This window comes from Anomaloglossus baeobatrachus, chromosome 3 (genome assembly GCF_048569485.1).
Source record: "Anomaloglossus baeobatrachus isolate aAnoBae1 chromosome 3, aAnoBae1.hap1, whole genome shotgun sequence".
In the NCBI taxonomy this organism is placed as follows: Eukaryota; Metazoa; Chordata; class Amphibia; order Anura; family Aromobatidae; genus Anomaloglossus; species Anomaloglossus baeobatrachus.
Window position 1 is genome coordinate 12,320,611 of NC_134355.1, and position 23,912 is coordinate 12,344,522.

Below are 23,912 nucleotides of genomic sequence, written 5' to 3' on the forward strand. Positions count from 1 at the left end.
GAGCCTGGGAGAAGACAGAGGAGCCTGGGGGAAGACAGAGGAGCCTGGGGGAAGACAGAGGAGCCTGGGGGAAGACAGAGGAGCCTGGGGGAAGACAGAGGAGCCTGGGGGAAGACAGAGGAGCCTGGGGGAAGACAGAGGAGCCTGGGGGAAGACAGAGAAGCCTGGGGGAAGACAGAGAAGCCTGGGGGAAGACAGAGAAGCCTGGGGGAAGACAGAGAAGCCTGGGGGAAGACAGAGAAGCCTGGGGGAAGACAGAGAAGCCTGGGGGAAGACAGAATATCTTGGAGGAGGACAGAAGAGCCTAAAGGAAAACAAAAAAGAGTCAGGAGGTGGACAAATGAACATGGAGGAGAACAGAAGATTTCGGAGGAGGACAGAAGAGTCTGGAGGATGACAGAAGAGTCTGGAGGATGACAGAGGAGCCTGGAGGAGGACAAAGGAGTCTGCAGGAGGACAGACCTTTCAGAATGGGGATAGAAGAGTCAGGAGGTGAAGAAAGTGGAAAAGAGTCTCTAGAAGTACAGGAGAGTCTAAAGTTGTCAGTAGACTCTGGAGGTGGACAGTAGAGTCTGGAGGAGGACAAAAGAATATAGAGGAGAACAAAAGAGTGTGGAGTAGGACAGACGAGCCTGGAGAAGGACAGAAGTGTCTACAGGAGAGAAGATTCTGAAGGGCAGAGTGGAATCTGGAGGACAAAACACTCTGCAGGAGGACAAAAGAGCGTGGAGAAGGACAGAAGAGTCTGGAAGAAGACAGAAGTATCTACAGGAATACATGAGATTCTGAAGGACAGCGGAATCTGAAGGACAAAGGAGAAAAGAGAAAAGTGTCTGGAGGAATGCACGGACGAATCTGGGAGTCTGTAGAATAACAGGTGTAGAGGAAAGAGAACATAGCCGATAAATGAGGAGGCCGCAGCTACAAGGACCGGGATGATGGTTCTTGACCATGAGAAGACAACAGACAACTAAGAAGGAGTCAGTAGAAATACCAGGGGGAAGAACCCTAAAGACTACAGAGAAGAATTCCCAAGATGGCGCAAAGACCACTGCGGTGTGAAGGCCAAATGTGAGTAAAGAGTATGGGGGCTACAACCATGGAGGGGCAAAGAGTATGAAGAAATCCAAGGAGGAAGAGCGCAGAGGATACAGTGGAGCAGAGCCGCAGGGTGAGCCCCATGTGTCTCCAGGGATGGTCCTCCAGATGACCTGAGGACACAAGACTCTGGAGTGCATGTGGAGGGGTGAAGCTGTCGTTACTATGTGTTATGTTTACTTCCCCTTGATCTCACTGCGTCTGTCACTCAACACAGATCACAAAAGAGGACAAACAGCGGAGGCGAATACGGCACAGGAGCGAATACGGCACAGGAGCGAATACGGCACAGGAGCGAATACGGCACAGGAGCAAATACGGCACAGGAGCAAATACGGCACAGGAGCAAATACGGCACAGGAGCAAATACGGCACAGGAGCAAATACGGCACAGGAGCAAATACGGCACAGGAGCAAATACGGCACAGGAGCAAATACGGCACAGGAGCAAATACGGCACAGGAGCAAATACGGCACAGGAGCAAATACGGCACAGGAGCAAATACGGCACAGGAGCAAATACGGCACAGGAGCAAATACGGCACAGGAGCAAATACGGCACAGGAGCAAATACGGCACAGGAGCAAATACGGCACAGAAGCGAACACGGCACAGGAGCGAACACGGCACAGGAGCGAACACGGCACAGGAGCGAATACGGCACAGGAGCGAATACGGCACAGGAGCGAATACGGCACAGGAGCGAATACGGCACAGGAGCGCACAGGAGCGAATACGGCACAGGAGCAAATACGGCACAGGAGCAAATACGGCACAGGAGCCAATACGGCACAGGAGCCAATACGGCACAGGAGCCAATACGGCACAGGAGCCAATACGGCACAGGAGCCAATACGGCACAGGAGCCAATACGGCACAGGAGCCAATACGGCACAGGAGCCAATACGGCACAGGAGCCAATACGGCACAGGAGCCAATACGGCACAGGAGCGAATACGGCACAGGAGCGAATACGGCACAGGAGCGCCCCTCCATCCAACAGCAGGGAAGCTGTGTACATTATCTGTGCTACAAAGAAATGAGGGCTGTATACTGCTGTGAGACCCCTGTATATAGCGGATGTCTGGCCACTGTATACTGGACTGCTCATTTCCAACCCCTGTATACAGCTGATATTTGACCCCTTTAAACAGCCATCTGACCTCTATATAAGCCAATGTCTGACTCCACTGTTGTGATGATGCCTGACCCTGTTATACAGCTGACGTCTCACCCCTACATACAGCTAAAGTCTGACCCTTGTATACAGCTGATGTCTGACCCCTGTATACATCTGATGTCTTACCTCTGTATTCAGCTGATGTCTGACCCCTACATACAGCTGATGTCTGACCCTTGTATACAGCTGATCTCTGACCCCTGTATACAGCTGATGTCTGACCCCTACATACAGCTGATCTCTGACCCCTGTATACAGCTGATGTCTTACCTCTGTATACAGCTGATGTCTGACCCCTACATACAGCTGATCTTTGACCCCAGTATCCAGCTGATCTCTGACCCCTGCGTACAGCTGATCTTTGACCCCAGTATCCAGCTGATCTCTGACCCCTGTATACAGCTGATGTCTTACCTCTGTATACAGCTGATGTCTTACCTCTGTATACAGCTGATGTCTGACCCCTGTATACAGCTGATGTCTGACCCCTGTACACTGCTGATGTCTTACCTCTGTATACAGCTGATGTCAATGTCTGACCCCTGAATACAGCTGATGTCTGACCCCTGTATACAGCTGTCATCTTACCCCTGTATACAGCTGATGTCAATGTCTGACCCCTGAATACAGCTGATGTCTGACCCCTGTATACAGCTGTCATCTTACCCCTGTATACAGCTGATGTCAATGTCTGACCCCTGAATACAGCTGATGTCTGACCCCTGTATATTGCTGATGTCTGACCCCTGTATACATCTGTCATCTTACCCCTGTATACAGCTGTCATCTTACCCCTGTATACAGCTGTCATCTTACCCCTGTATACAGCTGTCATCTTACCCCTGTATACAGCTGTCATCTTACCCCTGGCCCCCAGTTTACACTTACTTTGATGAACAGCTCCAGGGTCCGGTTGTCCATACACGTGAGGTTCTGCAGCAGCTCCCACTTCTCCTGTTGGATGTTTTGGGTCAGGTCCTGCTCAGCTTCACTCTCCAGGGCCCAGAAGACTGTGGCCCCCAGGAGCAGGTAACAGAAGTAGACCACCAGCAACACCAGGGTGACCGGCACCGGGCAGCGGCTCGGCTTTGTGCAGCAAGACATGATAGCCCTGGGTCACTGCATAGGCAGAAACGCCATAATCTCCACCTACTATACAGACTACTCCTAATACAAGGAGAGGCCAAATATACACTGCCCCTAATGTACAGAGACTGACCAGACCCTAGAGAAACTGCTCCAACAGACTGTGCCTAATAAAAAGACTGAGCCTAATAAACAGACACTGCCGTTTATAGAGTGATTGCTCCTACTACAGAGGCTAGTCTTAATACAGAGACAAACCATAATATACAGACACTGAGCCCAATATACAGACTAAACTTTATATGCAGAGACTGCTCTTAGTATAGAGACTGGCACTAATATAGAGGCTTCAAAATTACATGGACAGCTCCCAATATGCAGAGACTGCTCCCAATATACAGAGACTGCTCCCAATATGCAGAGATTGCTCCCAATATACAGAGACTGCTCCCAATATACAGAGACTGCTCCCAATATACAGAGACTGCTCCCAATATGCAGAGACTGCTCCCAATATGCAGAGACTGCTCCCAATATGCAGAGACTGCTCCCAATATGCAGAGACTGCTCCCAATATACAGAGACTGCTCTTAGTATAGAGACTGGCGCTAATATAGAGGCTTCAAAATTACATGGACAGCTCCCAATATACAGAGGCTGCTCCCAATATACAGAGACTGCTCCCAATATACAGAGACTGCTTCCAATATGCAGAGACTGCTCCCAATATGCAGAGACTGCTTCTTATAAAGAGACTGCTCCGAATATACAGAGGCTGCTCCTAAAATACAGAGACTGCTCCTAATATACAGAGACTGCTTCTTATATAGAGACAGATCCTAACAGTCAGCTCCTAAAATAGAAACTGACCTGAGTATACAGCCTGCACCTAATATCCAGGCAGCAAAATATCAGAGACTGCTTCTAATATACAGAGAAAACAGAAACTCCCCCCTAATCCACAGAGGAACTCCTCCAGACACCCACCCTGCCCAGGTGCCCCCTATACCAGAGTGAGCCCCGCTGTCAGGGCCGCGTACACACCGAGCAGCAGCGGCCGCAGCGTTTCTTCTCCGAGCCCAGGACTGAACGAGGTGCGGGGGGTCCGGAGCTCAGAGAGGGGAGGAGCCTGCGAGGAAGAGGGAGGAGCCTGAGGGGAGGAGCCCAGGACTGGTCCCAGTCGCAGAACTGGTATCAGGAGGCATCAACATCCAGCAGCACCAGGAGCCGGTAAAGGGTTAAACATGATTTCCGGCTTTATGTAAATATTGAAACTCAATTCTTCTACAAAGTATCAGAGCGGAGAATGCCGAGTCCTGAGGATCCCGAGCCCTGAAAATCCCGAGCCCTGAAAATCCCGAGCCCTGAAAATCCCGAGCCCCGAGAACCCCGAGTCCTGAGAACCCCGAGTCCTGAGAACCCCGAGTTCTGAGGATCCCGAGTCCTGAGGATCCCGAGCCCCGAGAACCCCGAGTCCAGAGAACCCCGAGTCCAGAGGATCCCGAGTCCTGAGAACCCCGAGTCCTCCCCGAGTCCTTCCCGAGTCCTGAGAACCCCGAGTCCTGAGGATCCTGAGTCCTGAGAACCCCGAGTCCTGAGAACCCCGAGCCCTGAGGATCCTGAGTCCTGAGACCTGAACTGTGAAGCTCCTCCGCCCTATAGATCCCTGGAGCTGCTGACTGCAGATGGTGGGAGGTGTAGTCGTGCTCACATACAATGATGGTTGCAGTAGTAGCTGTATAGTCTAATGGGGGTGATAGTATATTTATAGACAGTGATGAGTGTTGTCTCCTTACAGAGAGTGATGGGTGCAGCATCACACAGAATGCGTATAATATAGACAATGATTGGTGTAGTGTAAATGAAGAGCAGGATCCAGGTGATTTATTCAGTGCAGTTCAGACAAGGAATGGTCGTGGTTAACGCGTTTCTGGCTTAACGCCCTTAATCATAATCAATTTGGTTAATCACCTGGTCACTCAGCTGGATCGTTCTCTTCATTTTCATTGCTGTGCAGCCGGTACAGGGCCGGATCCGAGTCTGAGGTGCGGTGAGGTCAGACATGGGTGAGCGGGATTCCTTTATAAATTGGTGTAGTGTATTTATAGAGGATGGTGGGTATAGTAGTGTATTTATAGTGGATGGTGGGTATAGTGGTTTATTTATAGAGGGTGGTGGGTATAGTAGTGTATTTATAGAGGATGGTGGGTATAGTAGTGTATTTATAGTGGATGGTGGGTATAGTAGTGTATTTATAGAGGGTGGTGGGTATAGTGGTGTATTTATAGAGGATGGTGGGTATAGTAGTGTATTTATAGTGGATGGTGGGTATAGTGGTGTATTTATAGAGGATGGTGGGTATAGTGGTGTATTTATAGAGGATGGTGGGTATAGTAGTGTATTTATAGAGGGTGGTGGGTATAGTAGTGTATTTATAGTGGGTGGTGGGTATAGTAGTGTATTTATAGTGGATGGTGGGTATAGTAGTGTATTTATAGTGGATGGTGGGTATAGTAGTGTATTTATAGAGGGTGGTGGGTATAGTAGTGTATTTATAGTGGATGGTGGGTATAGTGGTGTATTTATAGAGGGTGGGGGGTATAGTGGTGTATTTATAGAGGGTGGTGGGTATAGTGGTGTATTTATAGAGGATGGTGGGTATAGTAGTGTATTTATAGAGGATGGTGGGTATAGTAGTGTATTTATAGAGGATGGTGGGTATAGTAGTGTATTTATAGAGGATGGTGGGTATAGTGGTGTATTTATAGAGGATGGTGGGTATAGTGGTGTATTTATAGAGGAGGGTGGGTATAGTGGTGTATTTATAGAGGAGGGTGGGTATAGTGGTGTATTTATAGAGGAGGGTGGGTATAGTGGTGTATTTATAGAGGAGGGTGGGTATAGTGGTGTATTTATAGAGGAGGGTGGGTATAGTGGTGTATTTATAGAGGAGGGTGGGTATAGTGGTGTATTTATAGAGGAGGGTGGGTATAGTGGTGTATTTATAGAGGAGGGTGGGTATAGTGGTGTATTTATAGAGGAGGGTGGGTATAGTGGTGTATTTATAGAGGAGGGTGGGTATAGTGGTGTATTTATAGAGGAGGGTGGGTATAGTGGTGTATTTATAGAGGAGGGTGGGTATAGTGGTGTATTTATAGAGGAGGGTGGGTATAGTGGTGTATTTATAGAGGAGGGTGGGTATAGTGGTGTATTTATAGAGGAGGGTGGGTATAGTGGTGTATTTATAGAGGAGGGTGGGTATAGTGGTGTATTTATAGAGGAGGGTGGGTATAGTGGTGTATTTATAGAGGAGGGTGGGTATAGTGGTGTATTTATAGAGGAGGGTGGGTATAGTGGTGTATTTATAGAGGAGGGTGGGTATAGTGGTGTATTTATAGAGGAGGGTGGGTATAGTGGTGTATTTATAGAGGAGGGTGGGTATAGTGGTGTATTTATAGAGGAGGGTGGGTATAGTGGTGTATTTATAGAGGAGGGTGGGTATAGTGGTGTATTTATAGAGGAGGGTGGGTATAGTGGTGTATTTATAGAGGAGGGTGGGTATAGTGGTGTATTTATAGAGGAGGGTGGGTATAGTGGTGTATTTATAGAGGAGGGTGGGTATAGTGGTGTATTTATAGAGGAGGGTGGGTATAGTGGTGTATTTATAGAGGAGGGTGGGTATAGTGGTGTATTTATAGAGGAGGGTGGGTATAGTGGTGTATTTATAGAGGAGGGTGGGTATAGTGGTGTATTTATAGAGGAGGGTGGGTATAGTGGTGTATTTATAGAGGAGGGTGGGTATAGTGGTGTATTTATAGAGGAGGGTGGGTATAGTGGTGTATTTATAGAGGATGATGGGTATAGTAGTGTATTTATAGAGGATGATGGGTATAGTAGTGTATTTATAAAGAATACGGGTAAAGTCTTCCCTTCTTGGAGAATGATGGGTGCAGTAGTTACCATATGACTATTTCTGGGTGTCTGGTGCTAGTATAAGCAATGATAGGTGCAGCAGTGTCTGGAAGGTGGCGGCTGCGTTCCCTTCCTGCAGCAGTGATATTAGTGCACACAATGATGGGTGGAGGCAGCGGCTTCGCTGATATTTGTCTTTTCTTTGTGTTTCTCAGGTGAGATGGCGGCTATGTCTGCAGATGACTAATGGCCGTGCTGTGTGGATTGTGTGCAGTGGAGGGTGTGTGGCCGTGATATTGTGCGGTGTTATTGTGCCTTGTTTGCTCTGCCTTACTGCACTGCATTCCTTCACCCCAAAGAGCGAAGAAAGCAGAAGACATCAGTGCCCCCAATACACGTGATACCCCCCGTACATAGGATACCATCATACATAGGAAAACCCATATATAGGACACCCCCGTACATAGGATACCCCGTACATAGGATACCCCGTACATAGGATACCCCCGTACATAGGATACCCCCGTACATAGGATACCCCCGTACATAGGATACCCCCATACATAGGATACCCCCATACATAGGATACCCCCATACATAGGATAAACCCATACATTGGATACCCCCGTTGGATACCCCCATTGGATACCCATAAATAGGATACCCCCATAAATAGGATACCCCCATAAATAGGATACCCCCATAAATAGGATACCCCCATAAATAGGATACCCCCATAAATAAGATACCCCATACCTCAGGCAGACACAAGAACAGGGCCCCTTTGCAAGAACAATATATATGCCCTTTACATTGGATACCCCATCTATAGGATACCCCCATACATAGGATACACTCCCATCATAGGATACCACCATACATAGGATACCCCCATACCACTGGTGGACACAGTCAGAAAAGGGCCCCTATGCAAGAACAATATACGGGTCGTTTGCAGCCCAACTCTACCTGCTTTGGGCCCCTGTGCGGCTGCACCAATGCCATGTCCGCCTCTACCCCATACATAGGATAGCCCATACATAGGATAGCCCATACATAGGATAGCCCATACATAGGATAGCCCATACATAGGATAGCCCATACATAGGATAGCCCATACATAGGATAGCCCATACAGTGTCCGCCTCAGAATATCTTATCACATTTTCCCTACACTGGACTTTTTTCAGCACCTGACATTTGGTGCTCCCATCCAGGCACAGCAACTATTTCCCAAATATCCCATATATCTGTGACACGGGCGGACGCAAACATACCATTGGTGCAACCAGTGCAACCGCACAAGGGCCCAAAACATAATAGGGTCATATCCTCCTCCAGAGCAGGTGGAACTGTGTATTATGAGGAGCTACCGGACTGCAGAGGCCCATATATTATTACTGCAGAGGCCCATATATTATTACTGCAGAGGCCCGTATATTATTACTGCAGAGGCCCATATATTATTACTGCAGAGGCCCATATATTATTACTGCAGAGGCCCCGTATATTATTACTGCAGAGGCCCCGTATATTATTACTGCAGAGGCCCCGTATATTATTACTGCAGAGGCCCGTATATTATTACTGCAGAGGCCCGTATATTATTACTGCAGAGGCCCATATATTATTACTGCAGAGGCCCCGTATATTATTACTGCAGAGGCCCATATATTATTACTGCAGAGGCCCCGTATATTATTACTGCAGAGGCCCCGTATATTATTACTGCAGAGGCCCCGTATATTATTACTGCAGAGGCCCGTATATTATTACTGCAGAGGCCCGTATATTATTACTGCAGAGGCCCATATATTATTACTGCAGAGGCCCCGTATATTATTACTGCAGAGGCCCATATATTATTACTGCAGAGGCCCCGTATATTATTACTGCAGAGGCCCATATATTATTACTGCAGAGGCCCGTATATTATTACTGCAGAGGCCCATATATTATTACTGCAGAGGCCCATATATTATTACTGCAGAGGCCCCGTATATTATTACTGCAGAGGCCCCGTATATTATTACTGCAGAGGCCCATATATTATTACTGCAGAGGCCCATATATTATTACTGCAGAGGCCCATATATTATTACTGCAGAGGCCCATATATTATTACTGCAGAGGCCCATATATTATTACTGCAGAGGCCCATATATTATTACTGCAGAGGCCCATATATTATTACTGCAGAGGCCCATATATTATTACTGCAGAGGCCCGTATATTATTACTGCAGAGGCCCGTATATTATTACTGCAGAGGCCCCGTATATTATTACTGCAGAGGCCCCGTATATTATTACTGCAGAGGCCCATATATTATTACTGCAGAGGCCCATATATTATTACTGCAGAGGCCCATATATTATTACTGCAGAGGCCCATATATTATTACTGCAGAGGCCCATATATTATTACTGCAGAGGCCCCGTATATTATTACTGCAGAGGCCCATATATTATTACTGCAGAGGCCCGTATATTATTACTGCAGAGGCCCATATATTATTACTGCAGAGGCCCCGTATATTATTACTGCAGAGGCCCCGTATATTATTACTGCAGAGGCCCCGTATATTATTACTGCAGAGGCCCCGTATATTATTACTGCAGAGGCCCGTATATTATTACTGCAGAGGCCCCGTATATTATTACTGCAGAGGGCCCGTATATTATTACTGCAGAGGGCCCGTATATTATTACTGCAGAGGGCCCGTATATTATTACTGCAGAGGGCCCGTATATTATTACTGCAGAGGGCCCGTATATTATTACTGCAGAGGGCCCATATATTATTACTGCAGAGGCCCCGTATATTATTACTGCAGAGGCCCCGTATATTATTACTGCAGAGGCCCCGTATATTATTACTGCAGAGGCCCATATATTATTACTGCAGAGGCCCATATATTATTACTGCAAAGGGCCCATATATTATTACTGCAGAGGCCCATATATTATTACTGCAGAGGCCCATATATTATTACTGCAGAGGCCCCGTATATTATTACTGCAGAGGCCCATATATTATTACTGCAGAGGGCCCATATATTATTACTGCAGAGGGCCCATATATTATTACTGCAGAGGGCCCATATATTATTACTGCAGAGGGCCCATATATTATTACTGCAGAGGGCCCATATATTATTACTGCAGAGGGCCCATATATTATTACTGTAGAGGCCCATATATTATTACTGCAGAGGCCCGTATATTATTACTGCAGAGGGCCATATATTATTACTGCAGAGGGCCCATATATTATTACTGTAGAGGCCCATATATTATTACTGTAGAGGCCCATATATTATTACTGCAGAGGGCCATATATTATTACTGCAGAGGCCCCGTATATTATTACTGTAGAGGCCCATATATTATTACTGCAGAGGCCCATATATTATTACTGCAGAGGGCCCATATATTATTACTGCAGAGGGCCCATATATTATTACTGTAGAGGCCCATATATTATTACTGTAGAGGCCCATATATTATTACTGCAGAGGGCCATATATTATTACTGCAGAGGCCCCGTATATTATTACTGTAGAGGCCCATATATTATTACTGCAGAGGCCCATATATTATTACTGCAGAGGCCCATATATTATTACTGCAGAGGCCCGTATATTATTACTGCAGAGGGCCATATATTATTACTGCAGAGGCCCCGTATATTATTACTGCAGAGGGCCATATATTATTACTGCAGAGGCCCATATATTATTACTGCAGAGGCCCATATATTATTACTGCAGAGGCCCCGTATATTATTACTGTAGAGGCCCATATATTATTACTGCAGAGGCCCATATATTATTACTGCAGAGGCCCATATATTATTACTGCAGAGGGCCATATATTATTACTGCAGAGGGCCATATATTATTACTGCAGAGGGCCCGTATATTATTACTGCAGAAACGTATATACGGGCGTATATTATTACTGCAGAGGCGTATATACGGGCGTATATTATTACCGCGCAGGACCCTCATCTGCGATATTCGTTAACATTAGTTATAATTGGTTTTAAAGTATTTATTTTGTAAGGGAGGGTAAAACTTGTGCAGGGAGCACTTTTCTGTTGCTGCCTGGAAACCGTCAGTAATCAGGAATGCTGTTGTTGACTGATCTAATTATTTTTATTACGCGCCTCTTTTTTGTACTTAGGAGGCAAAACCGTGTCCTGATAGAAGCGGATGGGTCATCGTCCACCCATGGTCCAGGCCATAAGGTCAGTTATAAGTCACGGTGTGCACTGAGCACTGACGTGTCCACCTGCAGAAAATGAAGAATGCGCGAAAAAATAGAAGTTAATTGTTTATTTATTTTTTTCAATGAATAAAATGCAAAGTGAGTGAATGAAAGCGATTGTACACAGTATACTGTGTATTATGTCTGATGCCGGTTTTGTGTTCTGTTGCTCCTGATTTGAGGTCTCCGTCCTCGGTTGGTGCTCGCTGGTAGAGAAGTGACCTCGTGGGATCTGCAAGTTGTTGGTTTTCAGTTGACAGATATTTAAGTTTTATCAGCGGAAGTAAAACCACAAAAAACTGAAGTGCACCCGATGAGGCGTCACCGCTCTGCACCACCGATATGTGCACATCACTGCACGGGGACGGCGTACACGAGCACACTCTTCTCACACACTGGCCAATATGGTTTTTGCAAGATCAACTAAATATAATCGAATCTTTTGAAATTCAGATTTTCTAAGATTGACAAATGTTTCCCTAAAATTTAATTTGCTTCAAATCGCATGACTGCAAAGTCTCGCATTGCACGGGAATAAAAAATGTGTAACGCTCTGCGGTTCCCTGTGTCTGTGTCCAACCCCTTTAAATCTCTTCAACACAAGCACAGCCGCAGTAATGTGAATGCGAACGACAGAAACGGATGAGAACTAACGGAACACAGCGCACTGACAGAAAAATGGTCCAAAAATGATCCCTCTTAGTCCCTTTAGATCGGGCAGACCATTCTGTACAGAACATTGACTCAAACTGACGGTGTCGCTGTCAGAAATAACATCACTCTGCTGAGAATAAGTCAAGTGATTTGTCACATATCACTTATTTCTCCCCACTTATTAGCTGCCAGAGTCAAAAGAGGCCAATTGTGCCCTGCGTTTTTTAGTACGTCTGACGGCTGGTGCCTTGGGTTAAAAAAATGCACCAAAAACGCTTGCATTTTTTGGATGCATTTTTTTGGGCCACAGGTTGCATGTTTGTGACCACAGGGTGCAGTTTTGTGGTGAACACAAAACTGCAGTATGCGTACATAACCTTACATTTTGCATTTTCACAAGGGTAACAGGAGAAAATGCACTCTGATACCCCATATGTGGTGGAAATCTACTGTTTGGGCGCACAGCAGAGCTCTGAAGGGAAGGAGGCCATTAGAATTTTAAAGTGCAAAATTGACTGGAATCGTTAGCGGACGCCATGTCACATTTGGAGACCCCCTGGGGTGCCTAAACAAGTGGAGCTCCCCCACAAGTCATACCATTTTGAAAAACAAGACCCTTCAAGAAGTTTTCTAGATGCTTGGGGAGCACCTTGAACCCCCAGATGCTTCACAGAATTTCATAACATTGAGCTTTGAAAATAAAAAATATATTTTTTACTACAAAATTGTTACTTTAACACCAAATCTTTAATTTTTACAAGGGTAAAAGGACAAAATGCACCTTACAATTTGTTGTGTAATTTCTCCTAAGTACCCCATATGTGGTGGAAATCAACTGTTTGAGAGCTTGGAAGGGAAGGAGCGCTATTTGACTTTTTGAACGTATAATCATCTAGAATCGTAAACGGACGGCACATTGCATTTGGAGAGCCCATGATGTACCTAAATAGCGAAGCACCCCCACAAGTGACCCCATTATGGAAACTAGACCACTCAAGCAATTTCCTGAGATGTTTGGTAAGCACCTTGAAAATGAAAAATATATACTGTATTTTTAATCACAAAAATGTTGTTTTAACTCCAAATTTTTCAAACTCACAAGGGTAACAGGAGATAATGGAGCATAGAATTTGTGGCCCAATTCTTCCTGAGTTCACCAAAACCCCACTTGTGGTGGAAAACTACTTCTGAGGCACAGTACAAACTAAAAAAGGGAAGGCGCGCCATATTGGAGTGCAGATTTACCGTGTTTCCCCGAAAGTAGGACCCCCCCGAAAGTAAGGCAGGGTGGGGGTTTCGGGGGGGTCCGCCAATGTAGGGCACCCCCCGATTGTAAGGCAGGGTAGCGGGGGTGCCCGGGGAATGTAAGGCCGCCTATGGGTGGTGGTCGCGGCGTAATGTATACCTCCTCCGGTGAATGGCCCCCGCAATCTCGCCGGCCTGCGGCGCGTCCCGGGTCAACGCTCTTCCTGCTTGATGCTGATTGGCCGATCAGCCTGTTCGTCACAGGCTCCCTGCTGGCCATCAGCTCGAGCTGTGATTGGCCAGTCAGCCGGCTCGCAGCTGATTGGCCGAATCAGCCGCGACGTCACCGCCTCCAGGCTCGCTCCCATTGGTCCAGCGTCCCCGGCGTCCCCGGCAGAAGGAAAGTAACGGTAAGTTACTCTCTCTCTGTGTGTGTACGGTATGTGTATGGGGGCTGTATGTGTCAGAGTGTGTGTGTGTGTGTTTTACCGGTACGATATGTGTGTGTGTGCCGTGTGGGTCTGTACCGGTACCGTATGTGTCAGTGTGTGTGGTGGCAGAGTGGGGGGCAGAACCACTGTATGGGGAGGCTGCAGGGGGGAGGATGGGGTGGGTGGATTCCGGACTCTCAAACAATGGGGAGGCTGCAGGGGGGGGATGGGGTGGGTGGATTCCGGACTCTCAAACAATGGGGAGGCTGCAGGGGGGAGGATGGGGTGCATGCCGGACTCTCAAACAATGGGGAGGCTGCAGAGGGGAGGATGGGGTGGGTGGATTCCGGACTCTCAAACAATGGGGAGGCTGCAGGGGGGAGGATGGGGTGGGTGGATTCCGGACTCTCAAACAATGGGGAGGCTGCAGGGGGGAGGATGGGGTGCATGCCGGACTCTCAAACAATGGGGAGGCTGCAGGGGGGAGGGGGGAGGGGGAAATTGTTATTTTTTTTTTCCAATGTAAGGCCTCCCCCGAAAGTAAGGCAGGGTGGGACTTTTGGGGGTAAAATTAATGTAAGACAGGGCCTTACTTTCGGGGAAACACGGTAGTTGGAATGGTTTATGGGTGACATGTCACATTGGCAGAGCCCCTGAGGTGCCAGAAGAGCAGGACCTCCACACAAATGACCACATTTCACAAACTGCACCCCTTAATGAATTTATTCAGAGGTGCAGTGAGAATATTGACATTATAGCTGTGCCACAAAATTTTATACAATTGGGCAGTGCATAAAAAATAATTACATTTTACCTCTAAAATATTGTTTTAACCCCACAGTTTTTATTGGTACCATTTTGGGCCACATAATACTATTTAATTACATGATAAGATCCTGTCTGCAGTCACCACTAGGGGGAGCTCCCTGTATACAGAGATACATGATAAGATCCTGTCTGCAGTCACCACTAGGGGGAGCTCCCTGTATACAGAGATACATGATAAGATCCTGTCTGCAGTCACCACTAGGGGGAGCTCCCTGTATACAGAGATACATGATAAGATCCTGTCTGCAGCCACCACTAGGGGGAGCTCCCTGTATACAGAGATACATGATAAGATCCTGTCTGCAGCCACCACTAGGGGGAGCTCCCTGTATACAGAGATACATGATAAGATTCTGTCTGCAGTCACCACTAGGGGGACCTCCCTGTATACAGAGATACATGATAACATCCTGTCTGCAGTCACCACTAGGGGGAGCTGCCTGTATACAGATATACATGATAACATCCTGTCTGCAGCCACCACTAGAGGGAGCTCCCTGTATACAGAGATACATGATAACATCCTGTCTGCAGCCACCACTAGAGGGAGCTCCCTGTATACAGAGATACATGATAAGATCCTGTCTGCAGCCACCACTAGGGGGAGCTCCCTGTATACAGAGATACATGATAACATCCTGTCTGCAGTCACCACTAGGGGGAGCTCCCTGTATACAGAGATACATGATAACATCCTGTCTGCAGTCACCACTAGGGGGAGCTCCCTGTATACAGAGATACATGATAACATCCTGTCTGCAGTCACCACTAGGGGGAGCTCCCTGTATACAGAGATACATGATAACATCCTGTCTGCAGTCACCACTAGGGGGAGCTCCCTGTATACAGAGATACATGATAACATCCTGTCTGCAGCCACCACTAGGGGGAGCTCCCTGTACACAGAGATACATGATAAGATCCTGTCTGCGGTCACCACTAGGGGGAGCTCCCTGTATACAGAGATACATGATAAGATCCTGTCTGCAGTCACCACTAGAGGGAGCTCCCTGTATACAGAGATACATGATATCCTGTCTGCAGCCACCACTAGGGGGAGCTCCCTGTATACAGAGATACATGATATCCTGTCTGCAGTCACCACTAGGGGGAGCTCCCTGTATACAGAGATGCATGATAAGATCCTGTCTGCAGCCACCACTAGGGGGAGCTCCCTGTATACAGAGATACATGATATCCTGTCTGCAGTCACCACTAGGGGGAGCTCCCTGTATACAGAGATGCATGATAAGATCCTGTCTGCAGCCACCACTAGGGAGAGCTCCCTGTATACAGAGATACATGATAAGATCCTGTCTGCAGCCACCACTAGGGGGAGCTCCCTGTATACAGAGATACATGATAAGATCCTGTCTGCAGTCACCACTAGAGGGAGCTCCCTGTATACAGATACATGATAAGATCCTGTCTGCAGCCACCACTAGAGGGAGCTCCCTGTATACAGAGATACATGATATCCTGTCTGCAGTCACCACTAGAGGGAGCTCCCTGTATACAGAGATACATGATAACATCCTGTCTGCAGCCACCACTAGGGGGAGCTCCCTTTATACAGAGATACATAACATCCTGTCTGCAGCCACCACTAGGGGGAGCTCCCTGTATACAGGGATACATGATAAGATCCTGTCTGCAGCCACCACTAGGGGGAGCTCCCTGTATACAGAGATACATGATAAGATCCTGTCTGCAGTCACCACTAGGGGGAGCTCCCTGTATACAGAGATACATGATAACATCCTGTCTGCAGTCACCACTAGGGGGAGATCCCTGTATACAGAGATACATGATAAGATGCTGTCTGCAGTCACCACTAGGAGGAGCTCCCTGTATACAGAGATACATGATAAGATCCTGTCTGCGGCCACCACTAGGGGGAGCTCCCTGTATACAGAGATACATGATAAGATCCTGTCTGCGGTCACCACTAGGGGGAGCTCCCTGTATACAGAGATACATGATAAGATCCTGTCTGCAGCCACCACTAGGGGGAGCTCCCTGTATACAGAGATACATGATAAGATCCTGTCTGCAGTCACCACTAGGGGGAGCTCCCTGTATACAGAGATACATGATAAGACCCTGTCTGCAGCCACCACTAGGGGGAGCTCCCTGTATACAGAGATACATGATAAGATCCTGTCTGCAGCCACCACTAGGGGGAGCTCCCTGTATACAGAGATACATGATAAGATCCTGTCTGCAGTCACCACTAGAGGGAGCTCCCTGTATACAGATACATAAGATCCTGTCTGCAGCCACCACTAGGGGGAGCTCCCTGTATACAGAGATACATGATATCCTGTCTGCAGCCACCACTAGGGGGAGCTCCCTGTATACAAAGATACATGATATCCTGTCTGCAGTCACCACTAGGGGGAGCTCCCTGTATACAGAGATACATGATAAGATCCTGTCTGCAGCCACCACTAGGGGGAGCTCCCTGTATACAGAGATACATGATAAGATCCTGTCTGCAGCCACCACTAGGGGGAGCTCCCTGTATACAGAGATACATGATAAGATCCTGTCTGCGGTCACCACTAGGGGGAGCTCCCTGTATACAGAGATACATGATAAGATCCTGTCTGCAGTCACCACTAGAGGGAGCTCCCTGTATACAGATACATGATAAGATCCTGTCTGCAGCCACCACTAGGGGGAGCTCCCTGTATACAGATACATGATAACATCCTGCCTGCAGCCACCACTAGGGGGAGCTCCCTGTATACAGAGATACATAAGATCCTGTCTGCAGCCACCACTAGAGGGAGCTCCCTGTATACAGATACATGATAAGATCCTGTCTGCAGCCACCACTAGGGGGAGCTCCCTGTATACAGAGATACATGATAACATCCTGTCTGCAGCTACCACTAGGGGGAGCTCCCTGTATACAGATACATGATAACATCCTGTCTGCAGTCACCACTAGGGGGAGCTCCCTGTATACAGAGATACATGATAAGATCCTGTCTGCAGCCACCACTAGGGGGAGCTCCCTGTATACAGAGATACATGATAAGATCCTGTCTGCAGCCACCACTAGGGGGAGCTCCCTGTATACAGAGATACATGATAAGATCCTGTCTGCGGTCACCACTAGGGGGAGCTCCCTGTATACAGAGATACATGATAAGATCCTGTCTGCGGTCACCACTAGAGGGAGCTCCCTGTATACAGATACATAAGATCCTGTCTGCAGCCACCACTAGGGGGAGCTCCCTGTATACAGATACATGATAACATCCTGCCTGCAGCCACCACTAGGGGGAGCTCCCTGTATACAGAGATACATGATAAGATCCTGTCTGCAGTCACCACTAGGGGGAGCTCCCTGTATACAGAGATACATGATAAGATCCTGTCTGCAGTCACCACTAGAGGGAGCTCCCTGTATACAGATACATGATAAGATCCTGTCTGCAGCCACCACTAGAGGGAGCTCCCTGTATACAGATACATGATAACATCCTGCCTGCAGCCACCACTAGGGGGAGCTCCCTGTATACAGATACATGATAAGATCCTGTCTGCAGTCACCACTAGAGGGAGCTCCCTGTATACAGATACATGATAAGATCCTGTCTGCAGCCACCACTAGGGGGAGCTCCCTGTATACAGAGATACATGATAACATCCTGTCTGCAGCTACCACTAGGGGGAGCTCCCTGTATACAGATACATGATAACATCCTGTCTGCAGTCACCACTAGGGGGAGCTCCCTGTATACAGAGATACATGATAAGATCCTGTCTGCAGCCACCACTAGGGGGAGCTCCCTGTATACAGAGATACATGATAAGATCCTGTCTGCGGTCACCACTAGGGGGAGCTCCCTGTATACAGAGATACATGATAAGATCCTGTCTGCAGTCACCACTAGAGGGAGCTCCCTGTATACAGAGATACATGATAAGATCCTGTCTGCGGTCACCACTAGGGGGAGCTCCCTGTATACAGAGATACATGATAAGATCCTGTCTGCGGCCACCACTAGAGGGAGCTCCCTGTATACAGATACATGATAACATCCTGCCTGCAGCCACCAATAGGGGGAGCTCCCTGTATACAGAGATACATGATAAGATCCTGTCTGCAGTCACCACTAGGGGGAGCTCCCTGTACACAGAGATACATGATAAGATCCTGTCTGCAGTCACCACTAGAGGGAGCTCCCTGTATACAGATACATGATAAGATCCTGTCTGCAGCCACCACTAGGGGGAGCTCCCTGTATACAGAGATACATGATAAGATCCTGTCTGCAGTCACCACTAGGGGGAGCTCCCTGTATACAGAGATACATGATAACATCCTGTCTGCAGTCACCACTAGGGGGAGCTCCCTGTATACAGAGATACATGATAAGATCCTGTCTGCAGCCACCACTAGAGGGAGCTCCCTGTATACAGATACATGATAACATCCTGTCTGCAGCTACCACTAGGGGGAGCTCCCTGTATACAGATACATGATAACATCCTGTCTGCAGTCACCACTAGGGGGAGCTCCCTGTATACAGAGATACATGATAAGATCCTGTCTGCAGCCACCACTAGGGGGAGCTCCCTGTATACAGAGATACATGATAAGATCCTGTCTGCAGTCACCACTAGGGGGAGCTCCCTGTATACAGAGATACATGATAACATCCTGTCTGCAGCTACCACTAGGGGGAGCTCCCTGTATACAGAGATACATGATAAGATCCTGTCTGCAGCCACCACTAGGGGGAGCTCCCTGTATACAGAGATACATGATAAGATCCTGTCTGCAGCCACCACTAGGGGGAGCTCCCTGTATACAGAGATACATGATAAGATCCTGTCTGCAGTCACCACTAGGGGGAGCTCCCTGTATACAGAGATACATGATAAGATCCTGTCTGCAGTCACCACTAGGGGGAGCTCCCTGTATACAGATACATGATAAGATCCTGTCTGCAGCCACCACTAGAGGGAGCTCCCTGTATACAGATACATGATAACATCCTGCCTGCAGCCACCACTAGGGGGAGCTCCCTGTATACAGAGATACATGATAAGATCCTGTCTGCAGTCACCACTAGGGGGAGCTCCTTGTATACAGATACATGATAAGATCCTGTCTGCAGTCACCACTAGAGGGAGCTCCCTGTATACAGATACATGATAAGATCCTGTCTGCAGCCACCACTAGGGGGAGCTCCCTGTATACAGAGATACATGATAAGATCCTGTCTGCAGTCACCACTAGGGGGAGCTCCCTGTATACAGAGATACATGATAACATCCTGTCTGCAGCTACCACTAGGGGGAGCTCCCTGTATACAGATACATGATAACATCCTGTCTGCAGTCACCACTAGGGGGAGCTCCCTGTATACAGAGATACATGATAAGATCCTGTCTGCAGCCACCACTAGGGGGAGCTCCCTGTATACAGAGATACATGATAAGATCCTGTCTGCAGCCACCACTAGGGGGAGCTCCCTGTATACAGAGATACATGATAAGATCCTGTCTGCGGTCACCACTAGAGGGAGCTCCCTGTATACAGATACATGATAAGATCCTGTCTGCAGCCACCACTAGGGGGAGCTCCCTGTATACAGATACATGATAACATCCTGCCTGCAGCCACCACTAGGGGGAGCTCCCTGTATACAGAGATGCATGATAAGATCCTGTCTGCAGTCACCACTAGGGGGAGCTCCCTGTATACAGAGATACATGATAAGATCCTGTCTGCAGCCACCACTAGGGGGAGCTCCCTGTACACAGAGATACATGATAAGATCCTGTCTGCGGTCACCACTAGGGGGAGCTCCCTGTATACAGAGATACATGATAAGATCCTGTCTGCAGTCACCACTAGAGGGAGCTCCCTGTATACAGAGATACATGATATCCTGTCTGCAGCCACCACTAGGGGGAGCTCCCTGTATACAGAGATACATGATATCCTGTCTGCAGTCACCACTAGGGGGAGCTCCCTGTATACAGAGATGCATGATAAGATCCTGTCTGCAGCCACCACTAGGGGGAGCTCCCTGTATACAGAGATACATGATATCCTGTCTGCAGTCACCACTAGGGGGAGCTCCCTGTATACAGAGATGCATGATAAGATCCTGTCTGCAGCCACCACTAGGGAGAGCTCCCTGTATACAGAGATACATGATAAGATCCTGTCTGCAGCCACCACTAGGGGGAGCTCCCTGTATACAGAGATACATGATAAGATCCTGTCTGCAGTCACCACTAGAGGGAGCTCCCTGTATACAGATACATGATAAGATCCTGTCTGCAGCCACCACTAGAGGGAGCTCCCTGTATACAGAGATACATGATATCCTGTCTGCAGTCACCACTAGAGGGAGCTCCCTGTATACAGAGATACATGATAACATCCTGTCTGCAGCCACCACTAGGGGGAGCTCCCTTTATACAGAGATACATAACATCCTGTCTGCAGCCACCACTAGGGGGAGCTCCCTGTATACAGGGATACATGATAAGATCCTGTCTGCAGCCACCACTAGGGGGAGCTCCCTGTATACAGAGATACATGATAAGATCCTGTCTGCAGTCACCACTAGGGGGAGCTCCCTGTATACAGAGATACATGATAACATCCTGTCTGCAGTCACCACTAGGGGGAGATCCCTGTATACAGAGATACATGATAAGATGCTGTCTGCAGTCACCACTAGGAGGAGCTCCCTGTATACAGAGATACATGATAAGATCCTGTCTGCGGCCACCACTAGGGGGAGCTCCCTGTATACAGAGATACATGATAAGATCCTGTCTGCGGTCACCACTAGGGGGAGCTCCCTGTATACAGAGATACATGATAAGATCCTGTCTGCAGCCACCACTAGGGGGAGCTCCCTGTATACAGAGATACATGATAAGATCCTGTCTGCAGTCACCACTAGGGGGAGCTCCCTGTATACAGAGATACATGATAAGACCCTGTCTGCAGCCACCACTAGGGGGAGCTCCCTGTATACAGAGATACATGATAAGATCCTGTCTGCAGCCACCACTAGGGGGAGCTCCCTGTATACAGAGATACATGATAAGATCCTGTCTGCAGTCACCACTAGAGGGAGCTCCCTGTATACAGATACATAAGATCCTGTCTGCAGCCACCACTAGGGGGAGCTCCCTGTATACAGAGATACATGATATCCTGTCTGCAGCCACCACTAGGGGGAGCTCCCTGTATACAAAGATACATGATATCCTGTCTGCAGTCACCACTAGGGGGAGCTCCCTGTATACAGAGATACATGATAAGATCCTGTCTGCAGCCACCACTAGGGGGAGCTCCCTGTATACAGAGATACATGATAAGATCCTGTCTGCAGCCACCACTAGGGGGAGCTCCCTGTATACAGAGATACATGATAAGATCCTGTCTGCGGTCACCACTAGGGGGAGCTCCCTGTATACAGAGATACATGATAAGATCCTGTCTGCAGTCACCACTAGAGGGAGCTCCCTGTATACAGATACATGATAAGATCCTGTCTGCAGCCACCACTAGGGGGAGCTCCCTGTATACAGATACATGATAACATCCTGCCTGCAGCCACCACTAGGGGGAGCTCCCTGTATACAGAGATACATAAGATCCTGTCTGCAGCCACCACTAGAGGGAGCTCCCTGTATACAGATACATAAGATCCTGTCTGCAGCCACCACTAGGGGGAGCTCCCTGTATACAGAGATACATGATAACATCCTGTCTGCAGCTACCACTAGGGGGAGCTCCCTGTATACAGATACATGATAACATCCTGTCTGCAGTCACCACTAGGGGGAGCTCCCTGTATACAGAGATACATGATAAGATCCTGTCTGCAGCCACCACTAGGGGGAGCTCCCTGTATACAGAGATACATGATAAGATCCTGTCTGCAGCCACCACTAGGGGGAGCTCCCTGTATACAGAGATACATGATAAGATCCTGTCTGCGGTCACCACTAGGGGGAGCTCCCTGTATACAGAGATACATGATAAGATCCTGTCTGCGGTCACCACTAGAGGGAGCTCCCTGTATACAGATACATAAGATCCTGTCTGCAGCCACCACTAGGGGGAGCTCCCTGTATACAGATACATGATAACATCCTGCCTGCAGCCACCACTAGGGGGAGCTCCCTGTATACAGAGATACATGATAAGATCCTGTCTGCAGTCACCACTAGGGGGAGCTCCCTGTATACAGAGATACATGATAAGATCCTGTCTGCAGTCACCACTAGAGGGAGCTCCCTGTATACAGATACATGATAAGATCCTGTCTGCAGCCACCACTAGAGGGAGCTCCCTGTATACAGATACATGATAACATCCTGCCTGCAGCCACCACTAGGGGGAGCTCCCTGTATACAGATACATGATAAGATCCTGTCTGCAGTCACCACTAGAGGGAGCTCCCTGTATACAGATACATGATAAGATCCTGTCTGCAGCCACCACTAGGGGGAGCTCCCTGTATACAGAGATACATGATAACATCCTGTCTGCAGCTACCACTAGGGGGAGCTCCCTGTATACAGATACATGATAACATCCTGTCTGCAGTCACCACTAGGGGGAGCTCCCTGTATACAGAGATACATGATAAGATCCTGTCTGCAGCCACCACTAGGGGGAGCTCCCTGTATACAGAGATACATGATAAGATCCTGTCTGCGGTCACCACTAGGGGGAGCTCCCTGTATACAGAGATACATGATAAGATCCTGTCTGCAGTCACCACTAGAGGGAGCTCCCTGTATACAGAGATACATGATAAGATCCTGTCTGCGGTCACCACTAGGGGGAGCTCCCTGTATACAGAGATACATGATAAGATCCTGTCTGCGGCCACCACTAGAGGGAGCTCCCTGTATACAGATACATGATAACATCCTGCCTGCAGCCACCAATAGGGGGAGCTCCCTGTATACAGAGATACATGATAAGATCCTGTCTGCAGTCACCACTAGGGGGAGCTCCCTGTACACAGAGATACATGATAAGATCCTGTCTGCAGTCACCACTAGAGGGAGCTCCCTGTATACAGATACATGATAAGATCCTGTCTGCAGCCACCACTAGGGGGAGCTCCCTGTATACAGAGATACATGATAAGATCCTGTCTGCAGTCACCACTAGGGGGAGCTCCCTGTATACAGAGATACA

General features: G+C 48.1%; 1 protein-coding gene and 1 long non-coding RNA gene across 2 annotated transcripts in view; one reads left to right on the forward strand and one right to left on the reverse strand.

The window, feature by feature from the left end:
* KCNK17 (potassium two pore domain channel subfamily K member 17) overlaps positions 1 to 4,399 on the reverse strand; it is an 87,492-nt gene extending 83,093 nt beyond the window's left edge. Inside the window, exon 1 of the mRNA XM_075338992.1 lies at positions 3,167 to 4,399. Coding sequence (XP_075195107.1) covers positions 3,167 to 3,382 — 216 coding nt within the window. The 5' untranslated portion in view covers positions 3,383 to 4,399. The remainder of the gene's footprint in view (positions 1 to 3,166) is intronic.
* A 127-nt stretch (positions 4,400 to 4,526) lies between these two features.
* The window catches only part of LOC142295885 (uncharacterized), a 44,404-nt gene continuing 25,018 nt past the window's right edge, over positions 4,527 to 23,912 (forward strand). The window contains exons 1-3 of the long non-coding RNA XR_012751559.1: positions 4,527 to 4,594; positions 11,463 to 11,526; positions 13,012 to 13,217. This is a non-coding gene — a long non-coding RNA (uncharacterized LOC142295885). The remainder of the gene's footprint in view (positions 4,595 to 11,462; positions 11,527 to 13,011; positions 13,218 to 23,912) is intronic.